The sequence below is a fragment of the Trichoplusia ni genome, chromosome 2, assembly GCF_003590095.1.
Source record: "Trichoplusia ni isolate ovarian cell line Hi5 chromosome 2, tn1, whole genome shotgun sequence".
In the NCBI taxonomy this organism is placed as follows: Eukaryota; Metazoa; Arthropoda; class Insecta; order Lepidoptera; family Noctuidae; genus Trichoplusia; species Trichoplusia ni.
Window position 1 is genome coordinate 11,626,594 of NC_039479.1, and position 24,271 is coordinate 11,650,864.

Sequence of the window (24,271 nt, forward strand, 5' to 3'; positions counted from 1 at the left end):
TATGCACAAGTTCGGAATAACTTGGCGAGTGCGCTCTATTTACTTAGCTCTCGAACCACGACTAGCGTTCAAACTGCTCTGGCCATAGACGAAATTTACATGAAGAGATGCGACAGTCGTTTGTTGAGATGGAAACCTTGGAGTAATTATAAGACAACAGTATTTGGGTTGGATAAAGGCTTTTTTGAAATTAACATGGTAACTTTGACTCGCAATTAAGGACTGTCAAACCGAGTGAGTAAATTAAATAATCAATATGAATACGACGCGTGTAAAACACGTAATAAATTCTAAACTTAGAAAACTCTCAGTGAACAGAATTTAACTCAAAATCGACTGCTAAAATTGTTTACAACGGGTACCACATTTTTTATCAGTGTATAGGTGTAGAGTCAAAATTCAAGCGAACGGTACCTATCAAAGGTGATTTTATGATGGCTTAAAAACAATGCATCGTCCCCTCTATTAATTGTGTTTATTTTTATTCTTTGACTAAAACGATTTCTTTTACAAGAAACCGCTCTAAAGCTGCGAATATGAAATTGGCTCATCCTTGCAACAGACATGCCTTCTTTATTTATGCTAACAGAAAAGTGCCGTTTTCAGAACTTCGAGAAGTAACTTGCACAAGTATTTTCATTGTGTTACTCAAGAAACTGGCTCTGGGGAGTTCATTGTTAACGAGATTTATTTATATTATATCAACGGTTACCAGTTTATATAGATGTTCAATAAATTGTATACATTCTTCACAGTCAAATGTTTCCTTATCGATATTTCTTGTTTGCTAGCTTTTTCGTACAGTTTCGCTGTAAATATTTTTTTTTTTATAATCCACTATAATTCTATAAAATTTCGTCACAATTTGTTTAACCGTTTGATCGTGAAGAAGTAGCAAACATACAAAATCACATAGATGTTTCAAGCTTACGTATTAATTTTATTAATGGTGATAATCGTCCTTGCCACCTGCAACTGTATAAAATTCTCTAAATTTAATGCACTGGTTTTCATTTCCCAAAAATCCATATTCATAAAATCAAACTTCCATCGTTGTGAAATTCCGCGGAAAATGTTGCGACCGCAGTCATAAATCGTATCTGGATACAAAACAATTAAAGCCGAATGGAGTTGTTAGTAATTTATTGGATAGAAATTAGATAAGGGTGTCTGTCAGTCTATTGGTATAGTTGTGATGTAGCATTATTGGAAGTTATTTTACTCGGCAGTTACAATTTCTATTGATCTTCCACTGTTAAAGTTATGGTATTGAAATAATTCTAAAATAAAACCCAGCTACTGACGTTTTCTCATGAACAGGCTAAAAAGAACAAGTTTTTTAAAGTAAATTTTCGTTATTATTGTTACATTATGTGGTTATAGCGGTTTACAAGATACAGCTTCGTGACAGACGGCCGGGCAGATAGAGTTTGCTGTTTTTTTTTTGGTACAGAGCTCTAAACGACTGCAGTGCAATTATAGACATAGCAGATGTCAGGTATATTTTGAGAAAGATTTATCACGCATATCCTCTTCCCAATTAGGGTCATGAAGCAAAACAAAAGAAAATTCAGATATTCAATACCAAACTTTTCATCCAATGTTTTACAATCTTTTTTGTAAAATCTTTATTTAAAATGTTATCTACAGATACTATGTTAAAAAAGGACTAACGTAATATAAATGTCGAAAAAGTCCGTAATATCGTTGCTGAAAAAATATTGACATTTACATTCGATGTATTCGTAAATGCTTGCAGAATATCAACGATCTACTTTAAATAAACAAATATAAACTTTAAAGGTGAACGGTTTCACGTTTATTGGTTGGTAGCTCAAACTATACTGACATTGTGCCAACCTTTAAAAGTATTTGCCAAAATCAATTCCAATAAAGTTGTTGGGGAAAATTACATTCACAAAACTATGTTTGCTGTACTGACTTTTTCCAAATACCAATTTACCAATAACGAAACTAAAAATAGAAACAATTAAATTAGTGAATAACAACTACCACATTCTGAAACGCATGTTAACTTAAAGGTGAAGAAAAACTTACTATATGATGCACATACATTACGATAATGCCTTCAACACAATGTTTGGACATTTGATCTTATGTTGGAAACTAAACAATAGAAGCTTACTCATCATATGCCACTCAATAAGTTGCATTATCTTACAGGTTTATGCAACGATGAAGTACAGCATAGCAAATTGTACACGTTAACTGTCATGATGTCATGGTGTCTCGTCATTGCCAAGCGAAGAGATAAGTATACATTCATGCAGATGACTGTTAGTGTTTTTCATGGTCTAGTTTCGAGGGTTAAGTACCTAAAGATAAGGCATGAGAGCTATTAAGACAAGTCTATTAGTGAGGTTCCACTGTCTGTACAAGTGTCCGTCTGTCACCAGGCTGTATCTCAAGAAACGTCATAGCTAAATAAGTTGTTGTGTAAGTTTACATTTTACATATTTGTTGCAATGGAATCAATAGTCCAAATAATATCCAAGTCCATACAAATTGAAAATTGCTAAGAGAAATACATCAGGCGCCCATATTCTTAAACAATAATCTATACTAATATATAAAGCTGAAGAATTTGTTAGTTTGTTTGATCGCGCTAATCACAGGCACTTCTGGATCAAATTGAAAAAGTGTTGAATAGACCTTTCATCGAGGAAGGTTTTAAGCTATAAACCATCACGCTGCGACTAATAGGAGCGAAGATACAATAGAAAATGTGGAAAAAAACAGGGCAGATATAAATCAGAACTTGTATCTTCTAACAACGCGGACGAAGTCGCGGGCAACAGCTAGTATTAAAATAGTTATTCATTGATGTTACATCGGCTCTTTGGTAGACCTGATCTGAAGCTATAATTGAATATTTTACATTACCTTATTGGGAACTATTATCTACTATCGATGTACATATGACCTTACCGGTAAAGTTGGTACCGATAAAGCTTGTTGTTTTTCATTTTTCATTTATGTTAGTAGTTTAATTGGATTATAATCTGATTACAAAGTTCTGTTAAAACAGTTGTTGATTTTTTACATAAATTATAAACTTTTATTATTTTTAATACGTTATTACCAACTAGTTTCATTTTATTTACGTGAGAAAAAAGATTACACAAAACCAGCATATGCATATATCATCAGCATACCAGACAGAAATCTAAACCATCAGAAACATTCAACATTTTCTATCTCAAAATATCTCAATTCGTGACTCAACTAAGTGAAATGTACACTTCAAAAATGTAGAGACATGTACAAAATACATACGGTATTTGATATTTGCACAGATTTAATAACATTTGAAACTAACGATGCCGAATGAAATCAATGAAACGAAAAATTCATATTGAAAAAGTTACCGCTTACAAATATTCAAATCGAGTGAGAGTATTGAGACACACCACAGTGCGCTTTTTGAAATTCATTCGGTTTTTCAGCAGCCCTCGTTTTAGTCCACGTTAGGGCACGGTCACGTATGCCTAAAATGTAATCAATTAAATTCGTGCTACATCGTTTTGCTGAAATAGTCGTAAATGATATTGTAATATGGTTGACAGTTCATTGAATTTCAATTTAGCGATATCCCATAGAGAAAACTATGGCATTGATGATTTTCTGTGGTGATAAAATAATTTTATTTTTGGTTATATTATGATTGTTCACCTGAGTGGGTGTCTGCCCACGCAATGATTGCGACTATATTTTGATGGTTTCCTCATTGTCCAAGCTATGGAGATCGCACTGCTTGTAAAGCTAGGGTCTTACAGTTAGCGAACAGAAAAAAAAACAAACAAAATGTAACTGAACTGTTGAATTTGCTGAACTTGTCCTAAATATACTCAGATTAGGTACTATGCAAGTCTATTTATTATTGCTTTTCTTCCAAAAGGCATGGTGTACTATAACTAAACCCGTCCCAAGCCCGCTACGCCTGCTTAGTGACCTGTCCTTAGTTAATCAGGGCCGTCGAAACAAATCCTCAATGTTGTAAGCGGATTATTATAACAGATTACATTAGCTGGATAATGTGTATGTTATTGTCGGTTTATTTAAGCATTATTGTATGAGGCTAATTATATTGGGAAATTGATACGATTTGATATTTTTCATGAGGCATCGGTATTTTTAAACAACACGTGTAAAAGTAGTGATATTATATCCTTTTTTGAGAATGTCATATGATTTCATTTTATTTGTTTTTACCTTGAAAATATAACAGTCTTACCAAGAATATACCAAATTCAGGATTAAAACAACAAACAGTGAAAACGCCAACAAAAAGCGACGTTTACAAAATACCTGATGACTGATAAAAGTAAACCTCACTTACTGACCCTTTGCAAAAAGGTCACATACCATTAAATTATCCTCGAACAAATCTAACACATTTTACTAAAAAGGACACTTTTTACGCCCAAACATTACCCGATCCCAATTGATGGGCTTTAAGCAACAAAAAGATAGGTAAACACCGCAAAAACCGGAATCGTTGATCGTAAATTTCGTACCTGTGAAATCGGCACCGGTCAGTTAACGGTTTATTGCATGCTTGTGGTCACATCCTTAGAAGTCTACGTTACGATTCAGTAGCGACCGGCGCGAGTTTTATGGTGAGGGTTTCTTTGAATAATGTAGCAGCCGGCGCGTGAAGAGACGAGCTACAGAGCCGCTGGTGCCGTGCAAGTGATGGGGAGGTGACGGCACATTTATTTAACAGGTACCAACGCGAGTTTTGTGCAAGGGCTGATCAAGTTTTCTTTAAAATTTTCTATTGGTATTTTTCTTCAGTAACCTAAAAAAGGCTTTTTTTTGCAAAAGTAAGAATGATTGCATATTAAAACATCTTTAAGTGTATTATTGTTTCCATATACATAGTAGTTATGCATCAGTTCACCAAAAATATAGTTTTAACCATAACCTTGGATCGATCCTTTTACTTAACCAACCTTCAAGTTTAAATGTCCTTGTTTTTTCAATACATAACTGGCCTCACCAAAATGTTAACTTAAACCACTGCCGCCCACAAAATTTTGATTTTATTTCTACCTTATCATAAACCCGTTAGTATAATTCGCCCTAAGCTCCTATTTAATCCACACCCAAAACTGTCAGCATACGATTTAATGCAAAGTGTTGGAGAATTTAAAATGGCCGAATCATCCATTACTATATTATTTTATATGCCGTACAAGCTAATTTAATATTACATTAGTCAGCGATGAATCTTCTAAATTATGTACTGGCATGTTTTACTACTGTTGGCTTATCATAAAGAGAAAAAATGTAGTCTAAGTTGAGGATAAACAGTTCGTATGACGTCATAGACTTTAGTACTAGTGTGTTCTAGTGTTTCACACACAAACAAACATTTTCCCCTTCAGTCGAATTTTACTGCTTGTGATTGTTGTGAAGGGTGATTTTCGTCACATTTGCTCTATTTTTATTTTACCTTTGGACATAAAATAGGTGTTCCACTGACGATTTGATTACAGACTGTTCTGTTTTTTCGTGTTGTCGTTTTATTTCATTGAATTTCAACAATCATGTTTGTCTGTGTTTGTTTACTGTTTCTATTTATGTGTCTGAAGTGTTCTGAGCTCCGTAGGTACGATAGCTATCTGTTCTGAATGGACTCGCAGGCATTCAGGTATTTTCACTTCTGTAATTTAACATATTTTAAACCACCTTTTTACTTTAGGTCACAGCAGTAAGTAGTAAAATTATTTTTGTCATTTGCCAAACTGCTTTTTCTGTAATTTCTGATGTAAGTAGCGTAATTGTATTTTAATTTTTACATATATATCCTTTTTTGAAAATGCTCTAGCCGACATTTATTATTTGACTACCCTGAGAAGAAGTGTCGAAAAAGATAATGGGCTACCTTCTCAGTCTAATATAAAAACAATTTTTAAAATATTACATCAACGATCAACCTTGAAGACAAAAATGACTTACTTTTTAATTAAAGCCTGCATGTAACTGTTGTTTACTCAAATAATTGTAAAGGAAGCTTATCTGTATCCATATTATATATTTGTTTAGGGCGTTATTCTCGTTCTTCTGATCACAAATGTGTGATGTAGATTAGGGCATTATGTAGTACGTGACAAGGGTAAGCCCATCGTCATTTATCAGTTTTAACTCAAATCCAAGGTTGTTACCGAAAATTGTGTCACCAACTAAGTTATTAGAACATAAGATATGTCAGACATACCTACACGTTTATTATTGTATATGTAATTCAGAAACTAATTTATATAAGTAGGTATTTCTTTTAAAGAAAAAGACATCAGTAAGAAATTTAATCCTTGTGTCGCAGGGGTTTGAGAAAACAAATCACATGCACAACGACACCCAGACTCAGAACAAGCAGTAAAACATAATATATTAAAGATATATGTGATAAAAAAAAAACTATTTGACATGTCACGCCTATTTCAATCATGACTGATAACCGATTCCAAAACGAAAATACTAACATAATCAGATATTACAAAGTCTAAACAATTTAAGTTTTAATTATCGAGAATAATCAACATTTCAAACCTCACGTTTTACATTTGAATATAAATCGCATTGAAATGAGTGAGAAAACTGAACTGGATTAAGTAAATGCCTTCGATGTAATTTTTATTAGTTCTGGAGCAAATAAATTGGAATGCAATATTTATTGGACGATGTACAGTCAGCATGCCAAGTGGGTGATTGTGAATTTATTAGTTAACGTGTGGCCAGCGATGGAAATTGTATCAATATTGGCTTTAAGGAATATAAATAAGTAATTTTAAAATCGGAAATTACTGTTTTTTCTACTCAAAACGGAGAGTATAACATTCAAAATTATTAAATTCTTTGTTTTTGCCCTAACTCAACTACCTCATTAATATTTAAAAAAAAAGCTAGAAAAAAAGTTCGACTGAAAAGGTTTCAAGATTTTTGTACCATCTACAAAACGCAATTTAAAGTCTTACTAATAAAGTCTTAGCAAAAAAAACCACCTCAAGCTTACTTTCACGAACAATCACATCCTCCGTCGCCACCGCACTGGCCACAACTTAACAGAGATCGAGTTAATTACAGTAACTTCAGAGGGAATCAGAAATGCAATTAGTTTGGTGCGTGCGCTCCCGTAAGCCGGGGTTTTTACTGCCGTACAAACGCGTTCGTCCCGTCCCTAACAAATGTCGTCTCGTTGTCGTTAAGGGTCAGTCTCGTATAAGTTTTTTTACAATCCTCGCATTTGTTTGCAGAGTCAGAAATTGAGGGTCTAATACGACGAAAATTGGGATATCCTATGGAAAGGTCTAAACTGGTAACAAATTTCTCCTGTAATAACTATTTGGTTATTTATATTGTCAGAATAGTCAATATAATGTTTAGGAGCAGTATCGATCTTCTACTACCTTCAATGCTATTTACCATTACAATTTGTATTTAAATTTCAGATATTTCAAGGTTACGTCTACGTAGTTTAAGTACATCCAAACACTTCCAAGGCCTTTACCTAAATATTTTTCGTCTGGCAAATTACCATAACACAAAATTTTCTTTTGGCCTTTGAGACATCTATAAAGTGTTTTTAGCATCAAAATTTTCATCTAAACAAATTAAGGGCCCTCAATAAACTTTAATTACGAAATATTTAAGGCAACTATACCGCCAAACTTCCTTTGTAATAGCGATCCTGAGTCCAAGTGTTGGAAATTTTCAAACATATTTCGTTGTGTAACGAGGTCAAACGACAGAAAAGGGAGTTAGTACAAATGTTTACATCGAAGGAGGGCAAGGGAATTATTAATCCAAACATTTTTTCTTGTGAATAAAGGATACTGACCTATTCAATGTAATGGCTTACGTAATTCTTCTCAATCATGATAGGGTTGGCTCGGTGTAGGGATAGAAGCTTTCCGTTGCGTATTCATTAGGGAATCGTTGCGACAAATGTTCCGGAATTATGTTTCCGGAATTATTCGCTTACTCAAGAAAACAAGATGTGACACTCCTTATCCGTTGGAGGATAACATGTCGGCGTTCTTTGTCGTGATTGTTGATTTCATTATCGTTGAACTGTAGCCATTTGTCACTTGCGTATGTTGCATCTTCTTCTGTCTAGTAACTTCATTTGATCAAATGTTAATCCTTTTCACGTAACAGTCGATCCACATTTTGTATACTAAACGTGACTTTCGAATGTAATCTTATTTGGAATTTGGTTCTAAAATGACCTTCAAAGTAACTAATTCTATCTATGATATGCTAATGAATCCTAAAGCCACAACTTGCATTTCAATTGAAATTTTAATCTCAAAACATCGCTTCATTTATTTTCCGAGCAGTGATTGCGATGAAGGAATAATAAATGAGGTCCAATAAATTCATCTATTCCGGTTGTTTTATCTGTCGACAAATCAGCACCGACCGCTTAACTTAACTAGTCAATTAAATCGATTTCACCCAACCTTCTTGGTCGACAACCTTTTCAGGGTCTTGTAGGTTCATTATTAAGCGTAACCTGAATAATTCTGGCCGTCCCGACCAAAGATAACCCTAATTTCATGCGTGACTCACCAAGCTTGACCGGTTTTCTTTTCTATAATCATGTTCCGCTAAATTTTCCTCTAATTTTGTTGTTCACTGAGGTTTTCTAATAAAATCGTCACGTGGTCATATATCACTTATTTCGGTTCTTATATCATATCTTTTTACCTCTTTTAAGTCTTAGCTATTAAAATTCATTTTACAATTGCAATATTTTGCGTTACTATTTTTTTCAAATCTGCAGTCAGCCAGTATCTAATATATGGAGCCTTTATAGGCTACTAAACTTCACGCAGAATTTTTTAGTCAGCAATCATTTCCACATAGACTATCTTATCAAGGGGTTTCATGTTCATTTAGAACATGACTACTTAAAATTTAACTTCGTATGCTGAAGCTCTTTCTCCAGTTACATGAATAGCCTTCAGATTGCTTCGACGTAATTCATTTGTTCCTAAATTACCCAAATTCCATTCAATAACTAGTTGTTTTCTACAAACTGTTTAACCCCTTTGTGTTTGCCAACGAAACTATTTATCGTGAGGCGGTCTCGATCGCCCCAATATATCTAAACTCCCTAACTACTTCCCACTCAAATATTTCCTGTTCTGCAATTTATAGCTAAGCGTTTGTATCAATTTGTTTAAGGTTATTGCGTAAACGGAATTCAAGTTCTAATAAATCATCGACTTTACGATGTTGAATGGTATCTGAAAGATTTTCGTGATAATCAATTCACCGAACTTTGCAATCTTTATTTTATATTTTCACTGTAAATTCTTTTCGATCATATTGTATCAGATGTATAGGAGAAACCTTATTATTTTTAGTAATCAACGAGAATAATTGCTTTATATTTGTCAATTAAATCAGTTTTAGTAATCTGTGGTTCTATTGTAACTTTCTAAAAAATCATAATAGTTTCATGATTCCCCAAAATTCCCCGAATCGATACTAAAATTAATACAAACTATTAATTTAATAATATAAAGACACGCTCCAACTAATTTCGTCGCATACTCTAGTATTATCTATTTTGACGTCGCAACAAATAAACCATGCCGATACTTGCTACATACTTATCTTTAATCCTATTATATTTGAAACAAACGCGGTTTCAATTAGTGGCAGCGTTCGTAACTAATTAACTAAATTGAGATGATAGGCTTCAATTGTATGCTGAAAACTCAACTCTCTCTCAACTTCCAATAACGTAAAACCCACTCAATTTCAATACGAACTTATTATGGAGACAAAATAATATTGAAGCCTTCACGTATAAATTAGTTATAGAGCGCAAACGAGATATTAAGTACTCTGAATATATTTTACACGTGGAGTGTCATCACGGCAATCCGATTCACTTTTAATACTCTTCCGTTATTTTCTCGACTTAGTGTGAATTGAAAAAGAACACAAATGCAACCGTCAATTCGGTGCATCACAAGATGATTACTCAAGGCACACTGTGTACCTACATGAGATTTCTACCATATCATTGATTAAATATTCATTTTCTACTTCGGCAATTCGAACTGACATTACATTCTATCGACTGCGCTCTATAACGGCACTTCTTACTCCAACCTTCTTACTCAAACAGCACCTATATCGCAAAGTTTTGATATTGCGTCAGTCAGCCAAGTTGAGTCCTACAATGAAGACTTACGGCTTCTGTTGTTCCCAACACTTTCTTATAAGAATATATTGCTTATGTCCCAAACTTCTTGGGGAACTTTGAAATGTTACCAGTGATACAATTTCGCGAACTTTGTAATAGCTCCGGTATCTTTTGTGAAAACAGTGTGCTTTCGGACGTCTATTTTCGATTCTGTTATTGCGTATTGAATTTGTATTTACTTTTCAATTTGTTAAGTCAATGTTTATTTTTGTTTGAAAAACATATACTTGATGGGGACAAAGAAATGCTTCTATGGCTTTTACAGTAATTCTTACCATGAGCGAAGACTCCGTATAACGAATTTCAGTAAATTATAGCATAGCTAAGATCTTCATCAGCTTGGTAGAGAACAAAGCACTAAATATTTGGAACTTATAAGTCTTATAACAAGCTGTAGAAAGTTAAAGTATAATCCCAAAAAAATCCAACTAAAATTTCAGTATAGCAAACATTCTAAGCAAATCCTACTTTTTGTTGTTTACATGTGTGTAAAGGTACTTAGGATCACGTTAGTTACATTACCTTGTTTTATTAGCCTACCTTATCCTACTAGTCGGCAAAACCCTTTCCTTTCTTCAAACCTCTCGAAAGGTCACGCCTTCATTTCGTGTAAAAGAGGTTGTATTATAAATATTGCCAGAACCGTCTAACCTAAATCATTTCTAAGATTCCAATCTTTTCGATCTCCTTTCTAGGTAACCCAGAATACTGGAGAAGCTTAAAAAATAACAGTTCCTGAATAACATCGTTCAAGATGGCTTGCTTCATACATAATGAATAATTGTGATTTTATTCAAGCTTCCTTCAACATTTTGAGTTGAAAATATTCATTGTTTTGTTTTAATATTCGCATAAATTGCTGGATTTTTTATTTATTAAATATATTCAGTTTAACTATACATTTTTATGGCTATGGAAAAGGTAAAATATATGTTTTCGTTTTATATTATTTTTTCACAAAAAACTCGTCTTAATAACCAATTAATAATAATATAAAAACCGACTAATTATTTAAATTACTTAGCTACCCCCATACAAGTTCAAAATATCTAATTTTTCATAATAATCAAAGCGTATATTAGGCATGAGCTTGCCACTACGGTTTATTTAGGGGCGACCTAAACCAATATCCATAATCCACTTTATCATAATTTTGTACTCACAAATTATGTTACATGAAAATATCACCGACAAATTGACAAGCCTAATTGGCGGACAAAAAATTCTCTTTCAATTTTGTTCCACGCATTGAGTACAAAAAACGTGGATCCAATTTGCCAAAGTCGTCGTGTTTGTTTCCATTTTTATAGGCGCGTTGGCCCAATTATTGACCTATATTTTGCATGCTTTTTAGTTATGTTTTCTCAAGCAATTTTGACGTGAAGTTCATTACAGATACTCTACTCCTTTTCAAAATGATCAGAATATAATTAATAGTACGGGGTTTGTATTTGCAAAGCAGTCAAAACGGTTCAATTTTCAGTGTTATGCATCCCTAACAATAACATGACTATTCATTCCATGTTCTCTTCTACGGATAATTACATTAGCATATCTTCAATCTTACACTGTTATCTATAGTTTCGAAATAATCTATTCAAAATACTCCAAACAAAATGCATTGAAAAACCAAATCGACAAATTATAAAATAATGGTAATAGATGCGATCGCGAATCCATTGAATCAAACATGAACTGAGAGAGGTTTTTAAAGAAATTCCAGGTAAATAAAAGCCGATAGAGATTTAATAAAACGTTTTGGAATGTAATGAAGTGTAAAATAGAGTTCCTTCCAGAGATTAGTCCCTTTTGTCGTGCGGCGACGGCGTCGTCCAGGAAATCACTAGGAAATTGCCCAGTACCCGCCTCTGGCGCCCGAGGACTTGCTGATAAGAACAGTTATAATATCCTAGATGCACATTATTGCACATGCTTGTGTCTTTTATCCTGAATAACGTATCGTTACGTTCCAAATGTTTAAGCTTCTTCTAGTAGAGACAAAATTGTAACTGAGTTATGAACGAAAGATGTTCTTTTGTTTAAATTAATGAAATATGTATATATTGTGTGCATACGAATAACTTGGAAGTTTTAAATCCTAAAACAAATTGCAACAAAAACAACTCCATAAGAAAACTAATAAATAAAACTTAATATCGAACTATGACAACGCATAAACAAAGAACTATAATCAAAGAAAGTGCTGCTAATAATACTACGTGGTCATACATATATCGCAGGGCTATGTATGACCATCAAAGTTTTTCTCGTGAATACCCTTTGCTTGACCGTGCCTACAAATTTTAAGTAAAGATGTCGAAAGTAGAGCAAGTTTCCCCAGAAGGCTCTTAAACACTCTTGGCTTAAAAGATCCTGTAAGAAGCCGAGATCAAAAGCAAATGCACTCTTTTGCTACCGACGAAGCTAGAGGATTTAAACTATTATTTTGAGCCCAAAATAGCCGTAAGAAGTGTTTATTTTGTGAAATATTTTTTCCTTTATACATAAAAGGTGTTTCGACGACGGTGATTCTTTAGGCGATCCTAAAAATCCAACTTTCATATTTACTTAAGAATAGTTTTATAAGATAATGCTAGCTCATTACTAACAAGACTTTGAAGTAATATTTGAAGTTTAAAATGTAATGGATGAGTTATTCTCCAGTCTAGTAGAGCTATTCGTCAACTGAATTACAAAACTGAACCAACTAATTATGAAAGATGGTTGTAGTTTCACTGTCGAGATACCGGCCATCTTGGATTATGCTGCACTGATATATATGTGCTTCGAGCAGTTGAAACTCTCGAGAATATTAACATACTTCTCTGTAATTCTCTTACCTGAGTTAAATCTTAAATTTACGGAGAATGACAATGGATACAACATTATAAGCATTATTTACAAAACCTTCGATTTAACTTCCTACCGAATTCCTTAGAGTTATCTTCCAGTCTTACCATATTCAGCCGAATACCGTTCGGCGACTGCTTCATATAGTATCATCATCATCATCATCATCAATCATACTTTTTTAAATTAATTTTAATCAACAACAACTGTGTGTTCTGCGCTACCTCGTTACCAGATAATAATCAAAAGCGGTCTAGTGGTTTGGGTATGCAGATGTAACATACTCACATATAATTTGTGACTGTAATCAGAATAGAAATCCACTCCATTGCATTACATCAAAATAATATATGAAAGTAAGCACGAGTAAATCATGCAACCAATTTAAATCTGTTACGTAACTATTAAAGTTCCCAACGGGGATCGAGGCCAGAATACTGGCGAGCAATCCATGCTCGTATATAAATACTTTGGGCTATACAATACAGCTTTTACGAAAACTAACCGCCGTGCTGGTCTACCCATTAAAACTTGGACGAAACCAACTTTCATTCGATGTCATCCATTTTTAGTAGTACAAGTTTTATCGACATAATTGTTATTCTGTATTAGGTGTTGGTGTTTAGTGTTAATGTATTTAAATAATTGGAATACCTACCCTTTTAGCCAAATTAGCTACTACTTACTTACCTACTAACGACGAAGAAAGATAACACAATTCATTTGTTTTTTTTCTATACCAGCACGCCAATTCCGCGACAGTCGATGCCAATACTATTTATGTTAACTATTCTATTTAAAAAAAATATTTTATTCTATCTTCGTTGAAATCTAATGAGCTTCAAAATTTAAGTTTTAATTCGTTGTGTAACCTAAGTACAGTTATTACACAAATCGTTGTTTGGAAACATGTTCAATTTGAAATCCTTTCAAAACATCTGCGCAAGCTTGTCTAATGGATTTCTAACCCTAACTCTAACTAGTTAATCTTAATATTATCAAAAAAATCATAACTAAACAGTGCTAAAAGGACAAACAATTGAACGCCGCTAAAAGACTGACAAAGAATGTTATAAAAAGTAGCCAAAAAAAAATAAACGCAAAACCAGCCTGAGCCATAATAACGTCGTCACATCTCGCCGTCACTAAGTAGATTTATAGGTGAGGTCCAGCTCTTCAAGTGTCCATTACGAAGACAATTCCATTAAAAAAGAATGTGACATTAAAAACGTATCAGATTGTCCGTCGCTGGACCCTTTCGATGGGATTACTTCTATTTTCCGTGATAAAAGGAAAATGTCATTATGATGCGATATTCAGTACTGCTGAGGTTTTAGTTTGGCTACGGTCAAATTGCCAGCGACCTGAAGATCCCGGGGAATTGAGGGCTACTTATATTGTTCCCATATTTCCGTACATATACAAACCAGTTTAACCTCTTACAAGTGGATGTTCAAAAGTATATTAATATTTTTTTTCTTGATGTCCATACTGTACCTTTTCCCACGTTTTTATAAACTCACTTTTTTGTTTGTTTGTCGTTCCGGTTGGCTTTTGCAACTCAATTTTGAGGCACTTTCCGATAAGCTAGCATGCTGAAATTTTCAGGGTAGCTTCCATTCCGATGATAATGCAATTTACAAAATTTTAAATCTATCAATTATTTCATAGTAGGTATATGTTATTTAATCCAGCTATATGGTGTCACCAGGAATGTCGTAGCATAAAATATTTTTTTGTGAATGAAGAATAATAAGTTCATCAAAGTATATACTTTAAGAAGGTTCTTGATTGCGTTTGTATCAAGTAGATGCAATATACGTCTGGTCAAACTAATGCTCGGCTAAAAAAGTACAGAACTCCTTTCATCTCATCTCATCTCAGCCTATCGCCGTCCACTGCTGAACGTAGGCCTCCCCCAAAGAGCACCAACCATCCCGGAACGAACAAAACTCCTTTAACGACCTGTTATTAAAACATTTTATTATACGTACCTAACTGCCTCTACCTACGAAAAACTCCCAATTAAAAGTATAGTTTGTGCTGCAAACTGTTTTTTGCAATTACACCTATGTAGATTAGAAATATTTTTCCTTTAACTTGTGAAATCAACAATCACCATTGTCATTCTTTATTTAAAGCTAACAATAAAGTTATTCTTAAATAAACAAACTAGCTAAATAAATATAGAGTTAAAATCCTGCCACAGCACAGTGGGCAAAAAATATAAAGTCCAATGCAAAAAAAATGGTATAGATAATACGGCGTGCAAAATAAATTCTCGTATATTAATATAAAAAAATATTTTATTAACGTTTAAAACATTTTCCCTAGGCACCCGATTTCAGAAACATCACGTTTCAATTGTTTCAAATAATATTTTGTCTATTCTATTGTGTTTTCTTTTCTTCTGTTTCGTCGTCACTGTACTTGTTCGGGGTCTCACCCGGCTTCAACAGACGGCCCACAATATCGTATTTTTCTGTAAAATAATTTTAAATCTTTTAATTGTCTGCTCAAAATGTGTTGTTGTTATCCTTAGTTCAGTCTAAATTTTCTGCAACTTGAAACTCAAAATGTCCGAAACTGTATTTTACTTTCAGTTACAAGTCATATTTGAAAAACCTTTATTTTTCATATTCCTTTTAGCACTATCTAGCAACATGCGCAACATTTTTTCATCAATTTTATTCAATAAGAAACCCATAGTTTTTTGCTAGGAATGACATTTTTCAAACTCGCAACTAGAGTCATCACATTTATATTTATTATAGTTGCTAAAGTGAAATTTGAAACCTATATTGTATATTTTTAAGCATATATTATTACTGACACGTTATACAAGGAAACTCATGTTCAATAAGATTTTAGATTAGATACTTGGAACCAGATTACTTCCATACAGCATGACAATTATGAAATAAAATTGTAATAAGACAAATTATTGCATAATTCTCTGACGTAACAAACCATGACTGATTTATTCTACTCCTACTAAGAATGACTAAGTTAAATGTGTCACTTGAAGTATATCTGTTTCACCTTATATTAATAAAATTTCATCATCCATTTCAACCAAAACCTTTTCCACTATTATATCCTTAGGCTGATCGTGCTAGATGACGTCGTTAGATTTGCAATACATGGCAGAGCCACAACGCTCCGGTATCAAAAATTATAAATCTTCACCGGCAATGTATGCTACTTGATCTATATTTCTCGCTTTGTGTGAAGACCTTAAATTGATCACATAGACATTACCTCTGAACTGGTCTTCCCATTCTTTGGCAGAAGCGATTTCATCAGGAGTCAGGTCACTGCAGTCATCGTATTCAGTCTCAGATGCTGCTACCTTCTCAGTAGCAAGACCACGGGTGGCGTCCTTTCCGGCAAAGGCGGAGTATGGACCACCTGGAAATTTAAAAAGATAAATATTTAGTTCAATGTGTAAAATTTGAAGGAAACCAAGTTTATGACGAATCGCCACATCATTAATTTTTATTCTTAGAGTTAAAACAGTAAACAAAAATAAGATTTCGGATCAATAATAATTTAACCCAAAGATCATTCATTTTTACCTAAAAGAGAAATTACACAATTTATGGATTCAAAGTTTTAGTATTTACGAGGAACATGAGTTGCTTTTGTATATATTTCAGTTTTGGGAAAAATATTCACTGCAAGAGAAAATTATCATGACAGTATTGGTTCGGAGGTAAACAACCTCGAGACTAATGTATGTGATAGACATTTACATATACATGTATGATAAATATAAAGTCGTAGCTACTGTAATTGACGGGCCAAAAGACTTTAAAAGTACGCTATGGAAAATATCGAATAAAATTCTGAAAACGACTTTTGTAATATTTGTTACATAAAACGGTTTAAACGGTAGTTAGGCAAATTAAGAATGTAATTTACAAAAAAAAAATATTCTGTACCTAACTCAAATAATCATAAAACATTGCATTAGTAAAACAAGAAAAATATTAATTCAATTCCAACAGAGATCGAATGATTAAAAAAGAACATAGGCTTGGATAAGGTCGACCTCATTCTCTCCATAAATTTCCCTCTCCTAAGTAGGAGATACACTTTTATGGGGCCAGATTCCATTAAAAGGATTTTAATTCACCGCTCCATGCATTCATTTAAATAATTGCATGCTTTACTTTTTTCGCTGGCAGCCCCTTACGAGCGCAAACCGTTTACGTTTTAAAAATTAGTTCGAAAACCGTGTTTCCTTCAAGCGTGTCTGAATTATAGCTTCCTCGCTTATAAACAGTAGCTGTTATCCTATGTTGTGTTTTAGGTTTTAGTTTTAATGAAAATTCTCTTTTCTACTAAGGTTTTAGCTCTTTTATTTGTACCTCTTGTATTTTTTTAGATTAAGTACGATTAACAATAGAATTATATACCGTCTAAATATATTATTCTAGAACATTCGTAATGAAATGAACGATAACAATGATTATGCTACAGATATAGAAATTATGTAATCATAATACTTAGTGTGACAAAACCTTATCTTTTTATCAAGGTCAATGTTACATGGAGTAAGGACGATAATATTTGTGTGCCAACATGTCTAAACAAGACTTTTCAGACGGACAAATAAAGTGATCTTATTCAAATGGGACCCAAACCGTCTTAAAAGAACGGTTAAGATGTTAGCAGGTTTGAAGCTTAAGACAAAAATAAAATGTTAATAATGAGACCAGGACCATAGTTGTAAGTCGAAGCAATCTTCCAGGAGATAAAAAAACCGGAGAAGAAAGTGGTAGCCTAGTGGTTGAGGTCACCAGGCCAAATCCACTGAGCTCGACATAAAGCGGGTTCAATCCCCTTGTAAGACAAACATTTATGTTATCGCTGTCTTTGTGCATATGACTTCAATGTTTGTGAAACCCGCCGCGACACAGGAATTAAATTCCTTAATGGGGAGTGTTTTTTTTTTTTAAAGAGAGAAACGCCTAAATCGTGAAACAATAAAGGCATTGAATTAAAATATCGACAGTCTCCAAATTTGAAACGGGTAATTAGGTCAGATTTCGCAATTCGCTTAATTAAAGTCACACACAACATTGGTAAATCATTGTTCACTTACAATAAGTAAATTCTTCAGCTTGACCCGTGTGACCGTTAAACTGAACCCAAATGGAGTCACACAATGTAAAATTATTATAATAAAAACATCGCCTTCTACCAAGGTTAGATCAATTGACAATGTGTTTATAAAATCAGGGACTTTGTATAATTACCGACTGCGCATTGGAAATTGAAACTTCAGTGTATGTTGTTAAGGTTCATATTTGAGTGTTGTGTTTGAAAGGATCGTTGATAAATGCATCGTCTGGTGGTTACTGAGGCGCATTTATCTTGTGTTCGATGTTTGTACTCAAGAATTTTATATTCCGTCGTTAAGTAATTGAGTTTGTGTATTTAGAAGCAGAATACGAAGTCTTGTATGCTTTAAGTATGTTTTTAAAGCAAATAATCTTTTTTCTGGGTAAAAATATAAAAGTAATAAATATAGACGAATTGATAAACTCCTCCTTTTTAAGTTGGATAAAAAAGACGTGTCTTGAGACATAACACCTCGACCTTCAAGGAGTCCTTTTAAACGACTCTATTTTTCTATTTTGAATTAGTTATCATTGAAATACTTGTTTCGCTTGTAATTTTCTTATTGTTAGAATGTCAATCAACATGTTATATTTTAAGTAAATGTCATTCGAAACAAAACACAAAAATTACAGTTAATTTTAGAAATGACACTGTCTGAAAACAAGTATTGTTTCTATCCATACATTCGAACTGTTTGTTACGAGAGCTAAAACCTAACTTAAATTGGAAATTCAAGTATTTTACGAACACAAAGTTTTACGACTCGAGATCGACTTCAAAAGCACCAGACTATAAAACAGTTTTAATACTTAAGTATTCATCTGATTCGGCTTATACGCTCCCTTTACGTGTCAAAATCAGACATAATCTTGCGTGCCAGCCTTCCAGATGTTTCTAAAGAGCTTATAAACAGGCTACACTGTGGTAAAACTTGGTATTACTTTTGATTTAGGTCTCAGGTACGGGAGTCACGTCTAACACATCAGTGTGATATGATAAATACTTCCTACTACTGACCGTCATTTATTTCAGTTTGAAGTGTCGTTTTTTTTCGTTCTAGTTTTGAATGGCCCGTTTTGCGTGTTTAAGTTTTCTATTTTAACTACAAACTTTTTTCTCTTTCACCTTAAATTAGATATAGCCCAAAAAATATGATATTTTTGGCGAGATCGGATTGTGCCTGTCGATTTTTGCTTTGAAATGAGAGCATTCCAAAACTGCATAAAATCTCAGAAAGGGTGATATTTTTATATCAATGAAATAATTTTTTCACGGTCATATGATACAAACAGAAATTATAACTCTTTAAATCATTGGATAACTGCTAGCCATCCATAACAAAAAAACTTCAAAAATGTCACTGTAATTCACTAGTAACAGAAAGATTTGCTAAATTGATAGCCCAATTTATCTAAACTTTATCTAATCAAATAAAAAAATGATATATTTTAAACATCAGCTATTTATAGCATTTGATAAATCGATTCTACTATTGACAGTTAAACGAGTTTCTATTCAAAAGAACATACAATTACAACTAATATTTCGGTTTTCAATTACGCGTTCGAATTTCAAATAGAGTTTTTATTCGAATCTGTAGAACTTTATGTTATTCCAAAATTGAAATATAGGCTGAGAGAGGCTAGTCTCTTGGAATAATGCTATTTTCATTTTATTGTTATTTTAAAACTTCATAGACATAAACGTTAGGTATGTCTATTGTCTATCGTTAATGTCTATTCTATCTTTAAACAAAGGCTTGGATTTATCAAGAATGTCTACTGTTCGGTATTGATTGATTGTTTTAGATAATAAGGGCAAGATTATGTTTACTATCATGGTGAGATAATACCGTTAAAGCATATTTTCTGAGGATTTTGAATTGAAATAAAATTGAGTTTTTTTTTAATAGTTGTGTCATACGTTGTTGTTGGGTACCATCTGATAGCTGTGATTGGTAACTAAATAACAAATTATAATAGTTTGGTAGTCATGTGATAAATAATATTGTATCTTGATATTATTTTAGAAAAGAAATGTAATTTAATAGTAGTGTACAATCCGCAATAATCTTACTTTAAATATAATGGAAGACCCCTACAGCTAATAATTGTCAAATTGCTTGCACAGACAGAGGAGTCATTACAACGCCTAACCCAGAGAGCTCGAAGTGTCTGGGTTCCATTCCCCATTAGGACAAGCATTCAATTTAGCGTGATCCACTACTGGTTGTTCTAAGTCAGGGAATCTTTGTGCATGTGATTTGAATTTTTGTGAAACCCCGAGCATCATAGAGATTCAATTCTTTAATGCGGGAGTAGTTTATTAAAAAAGTAAGTTTACAAAACTACGTAGTTTTACCCTGAGAGGATAAATAAGACTTGATAATCATTTTAACTGACATCCATTCAATACTTATTCATAGTTCCAAGACCTTGTGAGGCAACAAGATCTGTTAGTACTTAATTATGCCCTACACATAAACATGGCCACTTATGTTGAGAGTTCTCGTTGCAGACAATTGTGAGATAAACTACCTCATTACAATGTTATGATTACTAATTTATTCTGATAATAACCACTAATGTCTGTATCATAATAATTAAGTATTGGATTTGTTTGTGTTGAGACAACCTTCAACTGTAAAAAGGATACAGGTTTGAGATTTAATTTTTTTTTCAAATTTTAGTCTTCCGTAAGGCAAACAGTATTTGTATGCGTTCTAGTTATTTCTTTTGTCACTGCGATTGCAGTAAACATGCTCACGCGCATGTGCACGGTTTCCTGTGGCTCCACAACGGCGCAAACAAGATAATTTTAAATAGTTAAGTTAAATACATTTTTATCTCTACGTAAAGTCACTTTCGAACTGTAACCGATATGAATTGATTTCCAGTGTTAGCACACTTCAATGCTTGAATTTTTACGTATCTATGTGATTGTCGGAATATAAATGAGTTTGATTTGTTTAGTAGGTACTTTAGATTTAGTAGTTTTATGAGACAACACAAATAAACGTTAAAAGACCAAGTAAAGTTTTTTAGATAGAATCTTACAATCGAATGACAGTGTTAAGTCAAGGAACATCTTTTAACGGCTTATTGGACGATTCGCACGAATTTAACTCGCACCAAACGTGCTAATCGACTCCTTTAAAACATATTATTTTTTCTGTAGTCAATTCGCACGAATTTCATTTATTAGCGTGCGAATCGACACCCTCACAAATATGTAGTAGGCTATTCGCACACATATTGTTTTTTTATGAAATACAGTTAAGATAAAATACACTTGAGCACAGAAGTAGTAAGGTCAAATATGTTTTACTCGTAATAGATAGAAAATAAAAACACAATCTATAATCTATATCTATTACTAATATATAAAGCTGAAGAGTTTGTTTGTTTGAACGCGCTAATCTCAGGAACTACTGGTCCAAATTGAAAAAATATTTTTGTGTTGAATAGACCATTCATCGAGGAAGGCTTTAGGCTATATACCATCACGCTGCGACTAATAGGAGCGGAGATACAATGGAAAATGTAAAAAAACACAGGGCAGGTATAAATATAACATAACCCCACGGGGACGAAGTCGCGGGCAACAGCTAGTCAACAATATCTGTATTAAAATTAAAACTAAGTACTAAACATCTTCTAAGCTCGTGGTTTGAGCCTTAAAAATGAGCAAATATCGATCACAGAATAATAAATAAGTGTCACTAACAAACTACTAGTCCACTAACCGCGTAATAAAAAATAAAAGTACCAAAAATTTACATTTTTTTTTACATTACACAAACATTTACTTTTTTAATAAGGTAGGTATATATGTATATAATTAACAACTTTTTCTTATATTTATTAGTGATGAACATTTGGTACAACAAAAACATGTTAATGTTTTTCAGAAGTGTACCTAAAATACACAGTTCTCATAATTATAACAATAAAACTTTTAATCATAAAACTAGAACTAGGGCTATAATCACAATTTGAATCACAGATTTTTCTTTAAAATAACGTACAAAAGTGACTAAACTTTTATATGTATACAACTAACAAATCAACAATAATAAATCAAGTCATAACAATAATAAAATGCTTACTTCTTATTTATATATAACAGGTTAAAAAATGTTGATATGCCACGTTTTAAGTAATTATTATTATCACTTATTCCATACAGATCTTTCTTACTTTCAAGTAAATATCTGCTGTTTAAACTTCGATTATTTTTTGTTTTTATTTCAGTGATGGCTGAATACGACTGTACTTTAATTTATTTAAACCTTAAAATGAAATGTGTGCGAATAGCCCACTACATATTTGTGAGGGTGTCGATTCGCACGCCAATAAATGAAATTCGTGCGAATCGACTACAGAAAAAATAATATGTTTTAAAGGAGTCGATTCGCACCTTTCGTGCGAATTAAATTCGTGCGAATCGTCCAATAAGCCCTTTTAACATGCCGCCATTTTATTTTCAGTATCAACATGTGTGAATGTATGATGAGGCAAGTTCTTAATTTTGCCCTTTATATAATAGATCCAAAATAACGGTGGTAAGAAAACGGCACATTGCCTTATGCACAGTTATGAAAACACCGTTATTTCGACTATTATGTGTGAATCTCAGTTATAATGACGGAACAGCACATCAAAAAAGAATGTTCAAGTATAATTACTACTACGACCGCAAAACAAAAACGGTGTGTCGTCACTTTTTTCTTTTTTTAATAACCAAAAGGTTGTCTCCGTCGTTTCCGTTCTCCAATAGAAGTTTGGTCGATTCGAAAATCAAATGTCTGGTATTGAGTTATCATTAGTGCCACTATCTGATAACGTATCTTGAATGCACGCTCTGTCATGTCATAGCAATATCGATGTAAAAAAACTATATTTAAGAACACCGGGTGAACATAACCTTTAGTTTCTAAAGCTATTTAGCCTAAGATTAATACTAAACCCATTCACGTGGAACAGTAAATAATAATATTGTAGGTAAGCGACTCTACAATCATGTTTAATGAAGCGAAATAATTAGAATAAGGAATATATTATTTCGAAAGCATATCATTAAGAGTCTTACGAGTTTACTTTACTTAACAATTAAAACCCTACAATAATTATGTTATTCCACATCAGTATTCTGTTTTTTTTATCCAACGCAAGCGACCGACGTGAACCGAAAAATAAAAAACTGCATTCGTTAGATTAATGTTTACGGTTTCTATCTCTGTCTGTCAAGCGAGAGAAAAGGGACAGCGATAACACCAAACTAGCTTTGAGTTACGTCAAGATAAAAAAAAATATTTAACAGAATTTTGAAATGTTATGTGTCGACGAAAACAGTGGCCTTTGTTAACGAACGTTCATTTTATTCTTTAGTAGTTTTCACATTCAAATTCAAAACACAATGTACCGGCACAAGTTAGACGTAAATATTATTTGAAACATACAGACTATTTCACATCGCAGTGATTTCAATTGTAACATCAGGAAACTGTTAAGTTCTTACTTCATCATTACCAATAGCAATCAAATGACTAGGCACACTTTATTGCGCACGAGCATAACCTTAATACTCGCTAGCCGGTATAACCCTACCAATTTGGATAGACACTCACCGGGGCCGTAAAATCTCTTTCCTCTGGTTACATCGAAAATTGTTCCGAGTACAGCGAGTAGTACTCTGCCGTCCGGTTGAGTACCATCGTATTGCTTCAATTCGGCTACCGTTAGATCCTTCCTGAGTTTGGGAAGTCTTGGAGGAGGTGCAGCCACTGTCACTTCGCTTTCAAAGTTAGATTTGACAATTTTATACACGAGGTACACAATAATAGCTATTAACACAATGTTCAATGGGCTCATGAGTTCTTCCCATATCGTGGGAGAGCTTGTTTCTGCCATTTTGATACGTGTGCTTGCGTCGGCGGCGGTTACTAAACTGCTCTATCGTCACTTTATCAAGCCTCTAGTAAGGTCAGCGCGTGTGTCGTCAGTAGTGTGTTTTAAAACTCGACGCCGACGGGATATTTAC

General features: G+C 33.3%; 1 protein-coding gene across 1 annotated transcript; it reads right to left on the reverse strand.

The window, feature by feature from the left end:
* Positions 1-15,385: 15,385 nt before the first annotated feature.
* LOC113507187 (membrane-associated progesterone receptor component 1) lies at positions 15,386-24,271 on the reverse strand. Its single transcript, XM_026890053.1, has 3 exons — positions 23,859-24,271; positions 16,361-16,510; positions 15,386-15,581 (listed from the first exon to the last, which is right to left on the reverse strand). The coding sequence occupies exons 1-3, from the start codon at positions 24,139-24,141 to the stop codon at positions 15,490-15,492; spliced, it is 525 nt and encodes a 174-aa protein (XP_026745854.1). The 5' UTR covers positions 24,142-24,271; the 3' UTR covers positions 15,386-15,489.